Source organism: Poecilia reticulata, unplaced genomic scaffold (assembly GCF_904066995.2).
Source record: "Poecilia reticulata unplaced genomic scaffold, P_reticulata-male-v2 Scaffold_37, whole genome shotgun sequence".
NCBI lineage: Eukaryota > Metazoa > Chordata > Actinopteri > Cyprinodontiformes > Poeciliidae > Poecilia > Poecilia reticulata.
The window spans coordinates 71962-86905 of NW_027675135.1; the positions used below are offsets into that span (position 1 = coordinate 71962).

Genomic DNA, 14944 nt, shown 5'->3' on the forward strand with positions numbered 1-14944 from the left:
CATTCCATGAACAAACACTTTTCAGTGTGTGCTTTGTTAAAGCAACAAGACTAATGGCTGCACACTGAAGTCCGCCATATGTAAACGAGCATCGCCCTGATGAAATGACCCACTGACTGATGCAACATGGCTACTGGAAGCATGGCACGCATCTGTTACGTGCATGTCCTCAGTCAGTGCTCCAGATGTGTCCATGTTACTGGACAGCTCTTTGACAGAAATACCGCAGAGTGAAAACTCAGTTGCATGTAATGATTCTCTAAGTTTGTTCAAGTGAACCATTAAATCATTTAAACACGTGTTAATACGACAACAGGCGTGCCAGATTCTGATGCTAAACCTCTGAATTCCGTGTTCCAAATCCGCAACAGCAAAGTACTCTCCATGCTGGATGACCAAGATGGTTGCATCACGAAGACCAAAGATACACATTCCGTTTCTCATTAAATACATTTGCAATAGCTCATACAGTTCCCCCTCCTGGTTGAGATCAAATGTCCCGTTTACCATATCACCAAGACCTACTTTCCAATGTCTCCAAAAATAGCCTGATTTTGAACCAGCTTGCACAACTCTGGTTTTGTACCTGTGCTTGGTCTTTCTCGCGCAATATATCCTGCCAACTTCTGACCCTCTACTCGGACTTCATCTACATTCGCAGTCTTCCAGGTACAAATGGAGAAATGTGGTGTTTTATGGCTGCTGTAACACTACATGACATCAAGGTATCAGGACTAGTCTGATTAGTACCAAGATATGTCCCTGGAACAAGAGACGGTGGAAACCCTCTGAACACCTGCAAACAACGGGGTTAGCAGCCTGACCTTTGGGAGATGTCTGTGTGCACTTGAAATCACCCATCTCAGGCATCTAGAGTGAAAATGTGAAAAACATGACATCTCTACATCCTCATTCATGCAATCTGCTTCTCTGCCAAATATAATGTATATTACAAATCTATGAAGAGATTTTTTTTTATAATACTGAAACTTATTGAGCATGCTACCCCACCAGATTTCCTTTGTTATGTTACTTGCAGGATGCTAAATACAAAAATGCTTTTCCTCTAGATATTCATGCTAGCAGAAAAGGTAACCACATTATTTTTGCTCTGAATTGTATTACACTAAAATGTTAAGAATTAAGTAAATTAATTTTAAACTAGTTCTTTTGCACACTTATGGATTTCCATGAGATTACATAACCTGCTATATTTTTTCTGTGAACCATCAGAGGGTGCTGTAGAGAAATGTAATTATTTTTACTGCTGTCTGCATTTATTTTGATACTTTTATTCTTTTTATAAAAAACTAGAAAACAATCAATTGTAGTAGAATCTATTTAAATTCCTCCTAAAGAATTAATGTTAAACTACAATGATGTTACTAAGAGTATTGTCAAAAACCTAAGAAAGATTTGGAAATTGTACACAGTCAATGTAGCTCTTGGATGCGATATCCATGCTAGCAGAGGAGCTAACAACATTGTTTGTGCTCTGAACCACTCATTTACAGAAAATACCACCTCCTCTGATAAATTAACTCAGTATTTACAACAGGAAAGATACCAAATTGTTACTGCAAAAGAATAAACTTCCAACAACATTTGAAATGTCAAAAATTAGAAAATTGTAATTACGTTATGAAAATTGTAGACTGAAAAGAACAACACTCACACAACATTTTTTATTTATTAATACACACTGCAGAGCACAATATACAAACCCCTGGCCAGCAGGAACCTCCAAAGGACAGACGCACCCCACACCAGGACGGTCAGACGCCTCCAGGACAAGCAGGTTGCAGCGTAACTTGACCTACAAATAAATGACACAAAAACATATCAAGCTGATTTGACACAAAATCAACAAAGATGCAATGTCAAATGTTTTATAAAACACTTAGTAATTCATTACAAATTACACATTTACCCTTAATGTGAAAAACACTTACAGTGTTTTCAGACGGCACACATTCAACACTTCTGACAGGAGACACACGTGATGCAACTGAAACCTAAAAGAAAAATAAAGAAACAAACACTTAAATAAAGTAATCTGTACCAGAAATATTAAATTAGCTTATGCTTGTACAAACCTCCCGTGTCACACGCCTTCTCTTTGGGACAGCTGGTTTCTTTTATGTTCCACAGGCTTTGACTACAACACCGCAAAGAATATTGAGAGTTTGTGTTATTTATAAAATAAAACACTAAGAATGTTAGCAGTTGGAGTATTCTGAAATTACCTCGGTGCCTGTGTGAACATCTGGAAGAGCCGATGGAGAGACTGTTTCCATGGCAACCAAGATATCGGGTGAGAAACGGACAGGATTTAATTGGATGAAACATTCCTTCAAAACCACAGGAGTCCCATCGCTCTATAAAAGCAAAAATTGAATTATTAAGATACCAGTGACATTGACAATTACATTTCATGAATAGCTACAAGCTTCACTAACTTGGTAATGAACCACTCTTTTCTTGGGTGAATCAGAGAAAGAGTCCAATTCCCCGAGTGGTTCCTCTGTAAAGGTAGAGCACATATTAGACTTTTAGGATGACTATCAATAGTTAAAGGAACACCTTTCATTGCAAGCCAATAAAAGATCAATACCTTCCTGCCGGATCTCACGAGTGTCCACTCAGAAGGGTGTGGAGAAGGAGGAGAACGACGAGGACTCTCCACTCCCTTCACTACCACACGGGGCACAAACCTCGGTTTATACGGACGAGTTGCCTGACTCTGCACCAGTGGCTTTGGTGCTGACAACTCCAGGAACTGATAGCCAGCATTCCAAATCAGATTCCTGAGGATGTGCATCCCGTGGTCATCGCTAAGGTGGATCTGCACATTTAAACAGTAATCAGAGATCAAATTAACACTTCATATTAATGCAAATTTGTTGCTTACTGTGTTTAAAATGAAATGTACTTACACCATCACGGCACCACAGAGTGAGACGGTCCAGAGGAAAGTGGTCAGCAGTGGAAAAATAGGGAATCCCTGAAAACATAATGAAAAAATAAATTACATTTTGCAAACACCAATAACATGAAAATAGCTGCAATACATGTCCCAGACACACCAATAACATGAAAATAGCTGCAATACATGTACCAGACAAAAACATGATTAGAAATATTTTAATACCTACCTAGCTTTGCTGACCTGCGGTGGAATTCTTGCTGGAACAAGTTCTGCTTCTCTCTGGACTCAGTCAAACGAGGGACAAAGCCGGTACAAAACACCTAGAATAAATAACCGATTTAAAATTTATATTCAAAAAACCTAGGAAAATAATAACCCATTAAAAACTTGATGTTTATATCACTGTTTCTACATTCCAGTCCTCAAAGACTATTGCTCTGCATGCTTATATGTGTAGCAGAAGGGAAATTTCTAAACATGCAGAGCAGTGGTATCTGTGAACTGGGATTGAGAAACACTGGTTTTTAATCAACAACAGTGCCCACCTTAGGCCAACGACTACAGACGGTCAACAGGTACCGCTCAAATTCCTGTCCGGCTTCTTCTGGATGGCGACTGGCAGTAAGGTTGTTTGACGGAGCCATGATGCAGACAGCGTCAAGCTCCCGAGGTACATTGGCTTTCATTACCTCAAGACGCAAGTCAGCTGCACAGGCTCCAGGGGTAGACATGAAGCCAAACTGTAAGCAGCCACTTGGCATCTCAACAATGCCGTCCGCAAAGGACCGCAAATGGGACGCTCCGATGAGAAGGACAAACTAGAATAGTACAAAACACAGCAACATAAAAACTATGCCTACATATTCTATTTGAAATCATTGCAGATTGTACTTACTTTCTTATCAGGGCAACCCTCAGGAATGACCAGCTTGTGACAGTGGTTGGTCACTTCACTAGCTGGCCATTTATTCACAGAATGGCGCCAGCCGGTGCCACGCCCTATTAAAAACATAATGAAAGAATATATAAAAATTTATATAAAATATGTACTCTGGATACTTCAAGTGAAATACAAATAAGGCATTCAATTTAAATAATATAATTAAACACTCACGTGAAACAAAATCACTAGAGGCATTGGTTATCCCTACACGCCCAATTCGAACTGCTTCTACCCTTCTTCTTGCAGCTTCGGATCGGCGATGGGACTTTCCTCGAGGCATCTACATTTCAACATGAAAGAATTCAGTGGAAAGAATTCATATTTATTGATAATCATAGCAATATACATTTTATAATGCATCATAAAAGTGAGTACACCTTTCACATTTCTGCAGATATGAAAGTACATCTTTGAGTGCAAGTATATAACTGTGTTTATTCCTTTCATCATTAACATCAATCATGCAAGTTTGAAAACATTTGCTCTTTATTTGACAAAGTTATGAGGGTGAACCAAGTATTTTAGCCACCTGAAATAGCCTAATTTTTTTTAGGTAGAACATATTTCAGGCAACTAAAATATATGGTTACCTCCTCATAACTGGTAAATAAAGAGCAAATGTTACTAAATTGTCTGGACTTATTGATGAGAGGAATAAACAAAGTTAAAGACTTGCTGTAAAATTAATTTGTTCCTATGAAATAGAGGGGTAACAGATTATTTCAGTCAGCTAAAATATATGGTTTCCCGTAATAACTCTGGAAAAAATGCGGCGGAAAACTGATTGCTTGTTGACCGATCTAGCTTCTGTATTTGTTCATCAGGGAGTAAGCGAGCGGAGGAAAAAATATCTCATCATAGGACCAAGTAACAGCAGAATATTGAGAAGAATTCATCGCAAATTAAAAATAATAATAAAAATATTAACAATGAATTAAAAAGAGCGCTCTTTACAAATACAGTAAAAACAGTTTAGTGAGAGCCAGCTGGACCCGATCAACGGCTGACTGCAAAACAACCTACGACTGGCTGTAAACCAATTAGCTGCTGATTCTAAGCAGCCCCGCTTGTTCTGTCCGATTGGAACCTCAGCTCTTGTGGTTCCAAGGAGTTCGGTGGAACCAGATCGGAAGTTCTAATGCAAAGACGGTCGGTCCTACTTTCAACCCGTTCCGTGATGTGCGAAAACGGCTTTAGAAGACCTCCACACAAGACCTCATTTAGTTATTTTACAAATCTGTTATTGCTTCTTTTTTAAATAGCAGCTGCCCATTAAACTAAATGTTACAACTTTGACATGATAATATGAGTTGTTTTACAGAAAATCGATCAGCACCATGAAAATTAACGATCTGCCTTCTGGCTGCAAAGCGCGCTCCCGACACAGGTGAAACATATTTTCACGCGGGAAGCTTACCATCAGTCCATATCGTAACGTAACGTTTAGGAACGATTCCAGGCTTATAATTATTCACGTTAGCAGCAGAAATGACAATAGCTACACTAAGGCTACATAATTGTGCAGTACCTCATATTTTGACCATAATAAAAGCTGTATTATAACAAACTCAACATCATAACGTTTTTATAAAACATATTTTAAAAACTTACCTCGACGGAAATAGCTTCCTGCAATCAGTGAATCAGCGGAATATGGTTGATAGCTGTTCCAATACACGTCTCCTGGCGTTTGGAAGGTTGGTTGAAAACTCTGAGTACGGCAAGTGTGCTCAAAGTGGGTCTGTGAAAGACTGATTCAATTCACTGTCCGCAGAACGTTAGAGAAGCCAATCAACCAATGGGTTTAAAAGATACAAAGATGAATGTAATTCAACCAATGACCGCTTTGGAACCAACCTCACTGCGTATGACGTCGTGGGACGTTTACGTCTTACGCAGTGGCTCGGCGCCATCTCTGAAGATAAAAGCATAAACATGGATACGGCAGGCCGTTTTAATCTAAATTCTGTTTTGTCCAACTATAACTAATTATATTCCAGATATCTAACAGTGCACTTTGACTATACAAAACAAAATTTTTATTTAAAATAACTCGAAATACTTATGATTATTCACAATTACATTTTAATATCTAAATTAAGAGTTGCATTTAAGCTTTTATGTGCTGCCAGTAAGCTGTCCAAACAGTTGCCTGCAGAATATTAAGCTTTATGGCAAGCCAATTTAACATAAATTCGGTTTAGTCTAAGTATCAATAATTACAAATACATTTTGACTTGAAAAAATAATACATTTTTCTTTAAAACATGTGAAAATGCATATGAGTAGTTGTAATTACATTTTTAATATCTAAATTAAAAATGACCTGTAAATCCCTCTGTGCTGCCATTAAGCTATCCAAACACTTGCCTGCAGAATGTTGTTTTATGGCAAACCACTTTAACATATATGGGATTTTCTGTAAGTATCTGGAATTATTGATTTCTACAAATTTATATTCTAGAAAAGAGTAAATTTTTACTATTCAAAAAGGTTAAGATATTTGAATTTACATTACAACTAGTAAAAACAATAATTAAAGATTTCTTACATTTCATTTTTAAGTTACTATTCATTTCAAGATATCTCAAATAATACCACCTCTTCTGTCATGTTACAAGAGAAATGTAGATTATTATAACTTAAACCATCTTAAACATAATTATGAATACTCAATAATATATTTCTACATATCTGAATTAAGAATTAGATTTAATCAAAACCTCCTGATAGCTGCTACATTGACCTGCCCTTGATAAAACCCAGTGGACCAACACCAGCAGCTGACATGGCTCCCCAGACCATCACTGACTGTGGGTACTTGACACTGGACTTCTGGCATTTCCTTCTCCCCAGTCTTCCTCCAGATTGTAGCACCTTGATTTCCGAATGATATGCAAAATTTGCTTTCATCCTAAAAAAGTACTTTGTACCACTGAGCAACAGTCCAGTGCTGCTTCTCTGTAGCAAAGGTCAGGCGCTTCTGCCTGTTTCTGGTTCAAAAGTGGCTTGACCTTTGACCTGGGGAATGCAGCACCTGTAGCCCATTTCCTGCAAACGCCTGTGCTCGGTGGCTCTGAATGTTTCTACTCCAGACTCGGTCCACTGCTTCCCCCAAAGTCTGGAATCGGACCTTCTCCACCATCTTCCTCAGGGTCCAGTCACCTCTTCTCATTGTGCAGCATCTCCTGCCACACTTTTTCCTTCCCACTGAGGTGTCTTGATACAGCACTCTGAGAACAGCCTATTCATTCAGAAAGTTATTTCTGTGTCTTACCCTCTTGCTTGTTATGTGTGTATTGGATGTAACTTTCCAGATGTTCCTACACCATAATCCTCAACCCTCTCTCTCCTCAAAATCCTTGCTATAATAAATTCTGATGTTGGTTCTTGGGATTGACACAATTAGCCATCATCCATGTTGTTCAACAGTAAAAATAGATAACAAGAATACAACTAAAATCTTCCCTTACAACTCAGCTCTGTTGTAAGAGAACAGAGAGTTGAATCAAAATTTATCTGCTAAAATTCTACTTAGTCCTTCCATTAAATTTTAACTCAACTTCACAGAAGAGTACCTTTACCACAAGAAGTGTCTTCTTGTTTATCATGTAAGAAAAATGTCAAATTAATCCATTAACAAAGTAAAAACTCTTCTTTAATAAAATATTTTGAAAAAACTGAACAAACTAAAATCTTTATAAATGTAATAATATTTTTACAAAAGACATGAACTTAAAAAAAAAAAGAAATCAATTGTCGTCCGCCCAGCTCATATTTTCCTCCTCTTCCCCAGCTGGCTGCTCCTCTGTCTGAGTGACAGCATCTTCTTTTTCTGAAAGATTTTAACATGAAAAAAATATCAAAACACATTTAGCATTTCAAACTGAATATAGTAAAATAATTAAATTCTTAGGACAATCCACACCATGAGCAATAAAATGACTAGAAAATACTGATATGCCCTAGAAAAGTCTGTCACAGTGCATCACAGACAGGAAGCACAATCATAAACACACCAAAGGAGAATTTTAGAAAACAAAGTTAAACTGACAGCAAGAAAACCTGGAGCACCTGGAGGACTTCATATATTTCATCTCAAAACTTGTAGTGTTTGGACTCAAACCTTGCTCCTCAACCTCCTACTCATACTTACTTACAAAATATTTTTTTCTGCTTGCTTTTGAAACAAAAACCCCCCACAATAACCTGACAACCGTTCAGTGAATCAAAAACAGTGTACTGGATGCATGTTTCCTTTTAGCACCAGTTAAGCTGTGAATGGGTGAATGTGGCAACCTGCACCACTCAATAGATGTAGGAAGAAACAATAGCTTCTGCTTTCTGCTCCATGATAAACTAAATACCCAACATCAATTGCTACTGATTGATAACAGAAATCTAATAAACTCTGTTACAACAAAGTGATGATATAATATCAAGCCAACCTGAAACTGTATACTCTTCATTTATGGCAATCAACACACAGGTACACACGTTAGAAGGAAACAAAGACACCCAATACACAACACTTACACCTTTGTTCAAAAAGAAAGCAGAGGATATTTTATGATGAGCACAAAGTTCTGCAAAACGACACAAAGAAAGTTTGGAATACAAGCATATATATATATATATATATATATTATATATATATATATATATATATATATATATATATAATAAAAAATACAATCTTGCTTTCAAATTGAAAGTATTGGTTCTCAAATTATGGCACAAATATCTTACAAAATAACAACTTAGCAGGAAGAATGTGCAGAAAACTAGAATGCTCTGATAAGAAGCCTCACAAAATGTACATGCAAACTATCTGCTAAAATGAACAAAGCTGAAGTTGGTTTCCATTTTTAGCTTCCAAAAGCTCCACTTAATTTTTCACTAGAGTCCGCATCTTTAATTGACTCTAGTTTAAAAACTACTACACCTAAAGACTTGAAACTTGGACACGTTTATTCTAAGCTTCAATCAAAATGATTTGTGAAAGAGGTTTCACAAATCACAAGCATGGCTTTATTCATTCCGGTTGAAGCAGAGAATAATCCTATCAAAGTTTCAAGTCTTTAGGTGTAGTAGTTTTAAAATAGAGTGGATTAAAGATATAGACTGTAGTGAAAAATTAAGTGGAATTGCCCTTTTAAATGATATATTATAAATATACCTACCTTCAGTGTAAAAAGTGGAACAACCTTCCAAAATGTCTATCTTCAAATTTGCAGCCATCAACTTTTTAGACACATCTTCAAATTGTGTCTGCAGAAAATTGGCCCTTTTCTCTGTGGCTCTGAGCTGCCTCGCCTTTTTCTCCAGAGTTTCCAGACTGAGCTGAAAAGCCTCATGTATGCTTCTTTTTACAGTCTCCCGAGAAGCTGTCGGGTCGCTACAATGATACTGTAAGAGAAAAAAAATCACTCTTAAACATATTTTACAATTAACACTAATACTTAATTGAACAGCACCATAAATAAATCTTATTGAACTGATATGGAAAATATTCCATCATTCTAAATGCTTCATATCAAGCATTCTTAGTTTCTAAACAAGTTTAAAGCAAAGAAAACATCAAAAGAAAACTTAAAAATTGAAACAAAAAAATTACAAATATTTGAAGAAGACAGTCACATATTAAATACATGACAACTAATTCTGCAGTTGTAATGTGTATAAAAAAGGAAATAATTTTACTTAAAGCTGCTACAATGTCCCTTTGTTGATGTGGAAATTATCATTCCATCATGCATGTGACCAAAACAAAACACATGATTGTAAATTTCAAAACAGTCATAATTGAAAAGTACAAGTGATTGTGAAATACTTTCATTGATCAAATATCATCTACAATAACTTTCTAACAATTGGTAAACTGCATTTAATAAACTATTGAAAAATAGTTTATTTTTCTTCCTCAAATAAAAAATCTCAATTAACATAATTTGGACTAATGAAAAGCAATTTAAAATTCAAAACAATTCCTCTTTGCTAATGCAGACTAATATTATAATACAGTGCAATCAAATCTATAAAATTTGGAGAAGCTTAAATTCTATAACAGAAATCAAAAACAAGGGGAAAATGTAAGACTGTGCTATGAAGAAACATTGTAATCCATTTAAACTAATCAGGAATACAAAAACAAAAATACCATAATGTGGTAAACAGTATAAGTATATATGCCATGAATCACACCAGCAAAGTTACAAGTAACATGAACATGAACACCTGCCCTCAATAAAATACAAAATAATATTGAATAATAAAAAAGGGTACTATTTTCAATTTCCATCACTAAAACAATTACAATAATAGGAAAACTTCACCAAAACAACCTGTATAACTTCAAGAATATGAACCAAACATTAATTACATAAAATTAAATGACATTAAAATAAAATAAACTATTTAAAAATATCACTAATTTATTAATTTATCTACGTTGATCATACAGAACAACATCAGTAGCCTACATGCTAGTTGTTAAGCTTAAGGTGCTGCATTAATATTAGCTGAACTTAATTAAGCTAACATTACCTACATCCACCATTACTTAAGTTAGTCGGTTAGTTTCGGAGGAAACGGCATAGTTCTTGGCATTATGCTGGTTTGTTTACATAATTCTAGCAGCTCCTGCATAACTACATTGCAGCAGAAAATCTCTATAGCAACACCGGTATACACACAACACGAAGGCTCGTGTTGCATTTAAAAGCGGCTAGGAAAAACAATTTACGACGCATTAACGGATTAAACAGCTGTAACTACTGAAAACAGCAATAGAGGACACAAATATAAAAAGTACAAAAGCCTTTACTGTATCAAATTGATATAAGAATAACATAAAGTCGGGCATACTAAGATAAAAAAGAGCTTCCAATCCAAGGGAAAAAACGATGACTCTATGAGCCAGCAATGCACAGTCATGCACACGAACTGTTTTCTGTTTTGATACGTATTATTTTTTGCTTCACTTTTTCTTATCACAATTACATAAAAACGAAAATAGTATATTACATATCAATTTTTACATTACATTTACTGTCGTGGTGATATTTAGGAAGGTTAGAGCAAAGCAGTGCATTGTGCTCTCATAAATGCCTTGAACAAAATATAGTAATAGTATATTTATGCAATATCAATAAAAAATTTTAAGACTTAATTTCAAATGAAGTAAGTGTTACATAAAAGAAATGTAAGCCTACGTTAATACTAAACGCACATGATGCTTGAAATTCGAAACATTCTGCATTTATTTCATCAGAAAATCTACCCTGATAAGGGCACTCCCTCCCCCTTCATTTAACGTTCGTAGTACACATATGACCAAATTTACGGCAGTCTCTAACTTAAAATGCATGTTTTATATCCAATAACAATACCTATCAATCGAACTACACACCCTTCAAAACCCGATACTTTTTTAACATTTATTAACAACTACTATACTTACACAAGCTAGCTGTGCAGCGTTCTGCACGGCCTTCAAATCCGGGTCCGTCAACTGAGGCAATTTCAAAGGACTTTCCATTTTCTAAGAATAAGAACATATATAAATTACAAATATAATGACGAAACACAATAAAAAATTTAGCTTGTTGTACAAATAATATCATAAAACACCTACTTCTTTTGCTCTTGAAGAAAAAGAAAATGTCCGTCGAGACTCTGAGAATATATAGATCAAAAACTCAAATGGGCGGTACTAAGAGAAATACGCGGGCCCTTTCCCTAATTTAACTGGATAAATTTTATGTCTGTCCTGTCTTAATAACGCCCACTTTAGCTTTAACCCTTACGACATGAACCTCATATTATTGATCCAACTACAACCAGTGAAATAGTGAGGTGCATATCAGATGAGAAACTGACTAAATAATACACAGAATATACTCCATGCATGTTATTGTTTTACATAAGTTAATTTTGAGCATTTGGAAAAAGTTGGAAATGTAAAAACTATTATTTTTGTGCTATGCTCCACTGGAAAAAACTGTTGTAACTCATACACAAAAACTCAGAGACGCCAAACTTTCAGTGATTGATCATCATCCGGTCACCTAGAATAATCAATGGTGAAATGATGACATCACTTAGACCACGCACCCTGAGAACAGGACATGTAATGTTTTACACTGAACGATCCCTATCTGACCACTTTGACCTAATAAAGATGAAACTATGTCCACAGACAGAAAACATGTTGGTGTGTTACGGATTCCAACCCCGTTTGTTTTCCATTTAGAAGGCGGACGTGGCGGCGTGGAAAAGTGACCTGTAACCAGTGGCGGAACTAGACTTTTAAAGTTGGGGGGGTCAAAAAGGGGGGCCAGTTTGGTTATTTAAAAAAATAACCAAACTGAATATTTGGTTAGTTTTTAAGTCCCTCTGTCATTTCACATGTTATAATTAACACCTTTGACTGGCGCACATGGAGAAATGATAGACTTTACACAAAGAGTTCATCGCAGAGGAAACTAAAATCAATCAAATAAAAGATCCTTTCTGAATATCATCTCATGGACACTGAACTAAATGCATCTTTCTGACCTGGAGCTGACAGCGTGTTGAAGAGTTATGGACACCTTGGTTAGGAAGCTCTGCTTTGACAGGTAATTTGAAAACTACAAATAGTTCGGGTGGGACCAGAATTAGTTGCCTGATGGTGCTCAGGCTTCTAATGAGTTTACATATAATGAGTTTGGAGCACACAGAGAAAACCTAAAGAGAATGTGATCTACTTATTGTAGTTTAAGTAGAGGAATAACAGCTGACTGTTGAGAGAGGAAAGAAATTAAAGTGCAGATCCGTTAAGCAAAAACAAGCGCAGAGCACTGGACAATAAATGCTCCAATTAATCACACATGAGATGACAAAATGCAAAATATACAATATATAGTTACACTGATTACGTTAATGGTGTTTTAAAAACAAAACCAGTAAAAACTTAACATAGTTAATATGTCAGATTCCCTCCTCACCTCGTCTTGATAAGAACAGAGAGCAGTCCGTTGGTTTCTGTCCAGACTGTGATCAGCTGACCTCTTGGTGCTCAAAGAATTTCAACTTTACACACAGAGGACATCGTGGAGCTCATTATTAATCAGACTAAGAACAATATCAGTCAGAGGATCATCTCTGATCTGGACGCTTTAACAGACCAGAGACTTTGGAGCTCCTAGCGCAGCTGATCTGCTTCTGCTAATTTTTCTCCCGCTGAGGGAAGTGATGCGGGATCAGGAAACAATAAGAGTTCTGCCATCTTCTAATCACGTCATTTCGTCAAATGTTACCTGATTTCAAAAACGTTCTAACAGAGAAATAATCAATGTTTCATTGGATGACTGCAAATTGGAAATAAAATGATTTTTTTCATTGACGGACAACGAAAAAACTCCAACCCAACCTCTGCTCCAAACTAGAACATTGTCAGCCCTTCTTCAGTTTTTTCTCTTTTTTGCGAAGGATCAATAAATTACTTATTGGTGTTTTACCATCACCACCAGGTATGAAGTACTTTAGCATTTGAGTTGCACAACAGCACAGCAAAACTGAAACACCCAGGAGAAGCATATCAGCTTGTTTTTATGAGAAAGAAGGCTGGTATCGTGCCTGATCTAAATCTATTTATTTATGTCATCACATGGACTTATATAAAGTTTTATACATTTTCTTTTCATATATTTTTATTATTATTGTTTTTCTTCTTTAGATATTAGGTTGACTTAGAATGATTCCAAATAATGTACAGGAATAACCTGGTGCTGTTACATGTAAATCATCAGGTGAGGCAACTGGGGGGGCCAATCAGATGACAGGGGGGGCACTAGCCCCCCTAGCCTCCCCTCTGGCTCCACCACTGCCTGTAACGCCGTCTCCTTACGTTACAGGCACAATTCCACAGTTTAAAGCCCAGCTGCACCAAACTCACTAGGTTTGATCCTTGTGGGCCCCTCGACAGGATGATGAACTGTGATGATGAACTCTGACTCATGGGGGCGTGGAAAACTGGCTGTCCTTCGCCATATTCATGCAATTGTCTCTGAATCACACACACATCTTCCGATTGGCACCAGACTGGATACGTTTGACCTGTACTCAATGCTAAAGAGCCCAAAAGGATTGAATTGTGATCTCACTCTACGGCGCCCCCTAGAATTTTTTAAATGATCAGCCCCAAGCCATGCTTTCACCTAGAATTATGAAACTTGGTACACTGGTGTATCTTGTAAAGATTTACAAAAAACTCTTTTGGAGCTATGGTACAAACCCAACAGGAAGTCGGCCATTTTGGATCAAAGCCGCCATCTGCTGTTGTTCAGAGATGTCGTGTTTGATCGATCTCCTACAGCGTTTGACTTACAGGCTTCAAACTCAGTGAGCAGAGAGTTCAGATATTAAAGGTCTAAAGTTATCACAGGAATTTTTGTATGTCAAAGCATGTGGGCGTGGCTAAGTGCAAAACTTTGACTATTCGCCATAAAACATCAAAGTGACATAACTTCCACATACAAGGTCACAGCTGCTTCAGACTTCCTATGTCTCACTACTGACCAACCCTCATTAGATCCTCATGGTCAGATGATGACGTAACCTTAGCTCCGCCCACTTTTAACAGGAATTCAGCTGTTTTTTTCTACTGTATGTCTTATTTTTACTGAGTAATACATATGGAATTAATCTGACCTGATGATGAACTGTGAGGATGAACTCTGACTCATGGGGGCGTGGCCAACTGTCTGTCCTTCGCCATATGCATACAACTGTCTCTGAATCACACACGCATCTTCCGATTGGCACCAAACTGGATACGTTTGACCTGTGCTAAATGCTAAAGAGCCCAACGGGTTTGAATTGTGATTTTACTCTACAGCGCCCCCTAGACTATCCCATCATCAATATCTCCTCTCTACATCGACCGATCTGCACCAAATTTGTGGTGTGTCCTCAGGGAACCATGCCGAAGTGAACGGTGCGAACTGCCTGGCGGAGGCGCGCCTCAACTGTGCGAAAGGGTACGCGGTGGCAGGCGGGCGGCGGTGCTGGGTCCCCGCGGTGGCTAT

The 14944-nt window shown here is 37.1% G+C and overlaps 1 protein-coding gene and 1 long non-coding RNA gene across 2 annotated transcripts; both read right to left on the reverse strand.

Annotated features, from left to right (window-relative positions):
* Positions 1-2104: 2104 nt before the first annotated feature.
* Positions 2105-7381, reverse strand: LOC145550371 (uncharacterized). The gene is made up of 10 exons (XM_081604360.1): positions 5484-7381; positions 4044-4152; positions 3825-3928; positions 3475-3747; positions 3156-3249; positions 2937-3004; positions 2615-2845; positions 2460-2522; positions 2247-2378; positions 2105-2158 (listed from the first exon to the last, which is right to left on the reverse strand). The coding sequence occupies exons 2-10, from the start codon at positions 4150-4152 to the stop codon at positions 2105-2107; spliced, it is 1128 nt and encodes a 375-aa protein (XP_081460486.1). The 5' UTR covers positions 5484-7381.
* Positions 7382-7608: 227 nt separating this feature from the next.
* Positions 7609-12488, reverse strand: LOC145550370 (uncharacterized). The gene is made up of 3 exons (XR_014086275.1): positions 11335-12488; positions 9056-9281; positions 7609-7707 (listed from the first exon to the last, which is right to left on the reverse strand). It is a non-coding gene; the product is annotated as an uncharacterized LOC145550370 (long non-coding RNA).
* Between the last annotated feature and the right edge of the window lie 2456 nt (positions 12489-14944).

What these genes read in the sequence shown, in the direction of transcription:
- LOC145550371 (XM_081604360.1), bottom strand. Translation starts at nt 4,152, where the DNA reads ATGCCTCGAGGAAAGTCCCATCGCCGATCCGAAGCTGCAAGAAGAAGG. An exon ending in TCTGTAGTCGTTGGCCTAAG is followed by an intron (nt 3,250 to 3,474) that starts GTGGGCACTGTT and finishes TATTTATTCTAG; the next exon opens with GTGTTTTGTACCGGCTTTGT. An exon ending in AAAGAGTGGTTCATTACCAA is followed by an intron (nt 2,379 to 2,459) that starts GTTAGTGAAGCT and finishes TTGCTTTTATAG; the next exon opens with AGCGATGGGACTCCTGTGGT.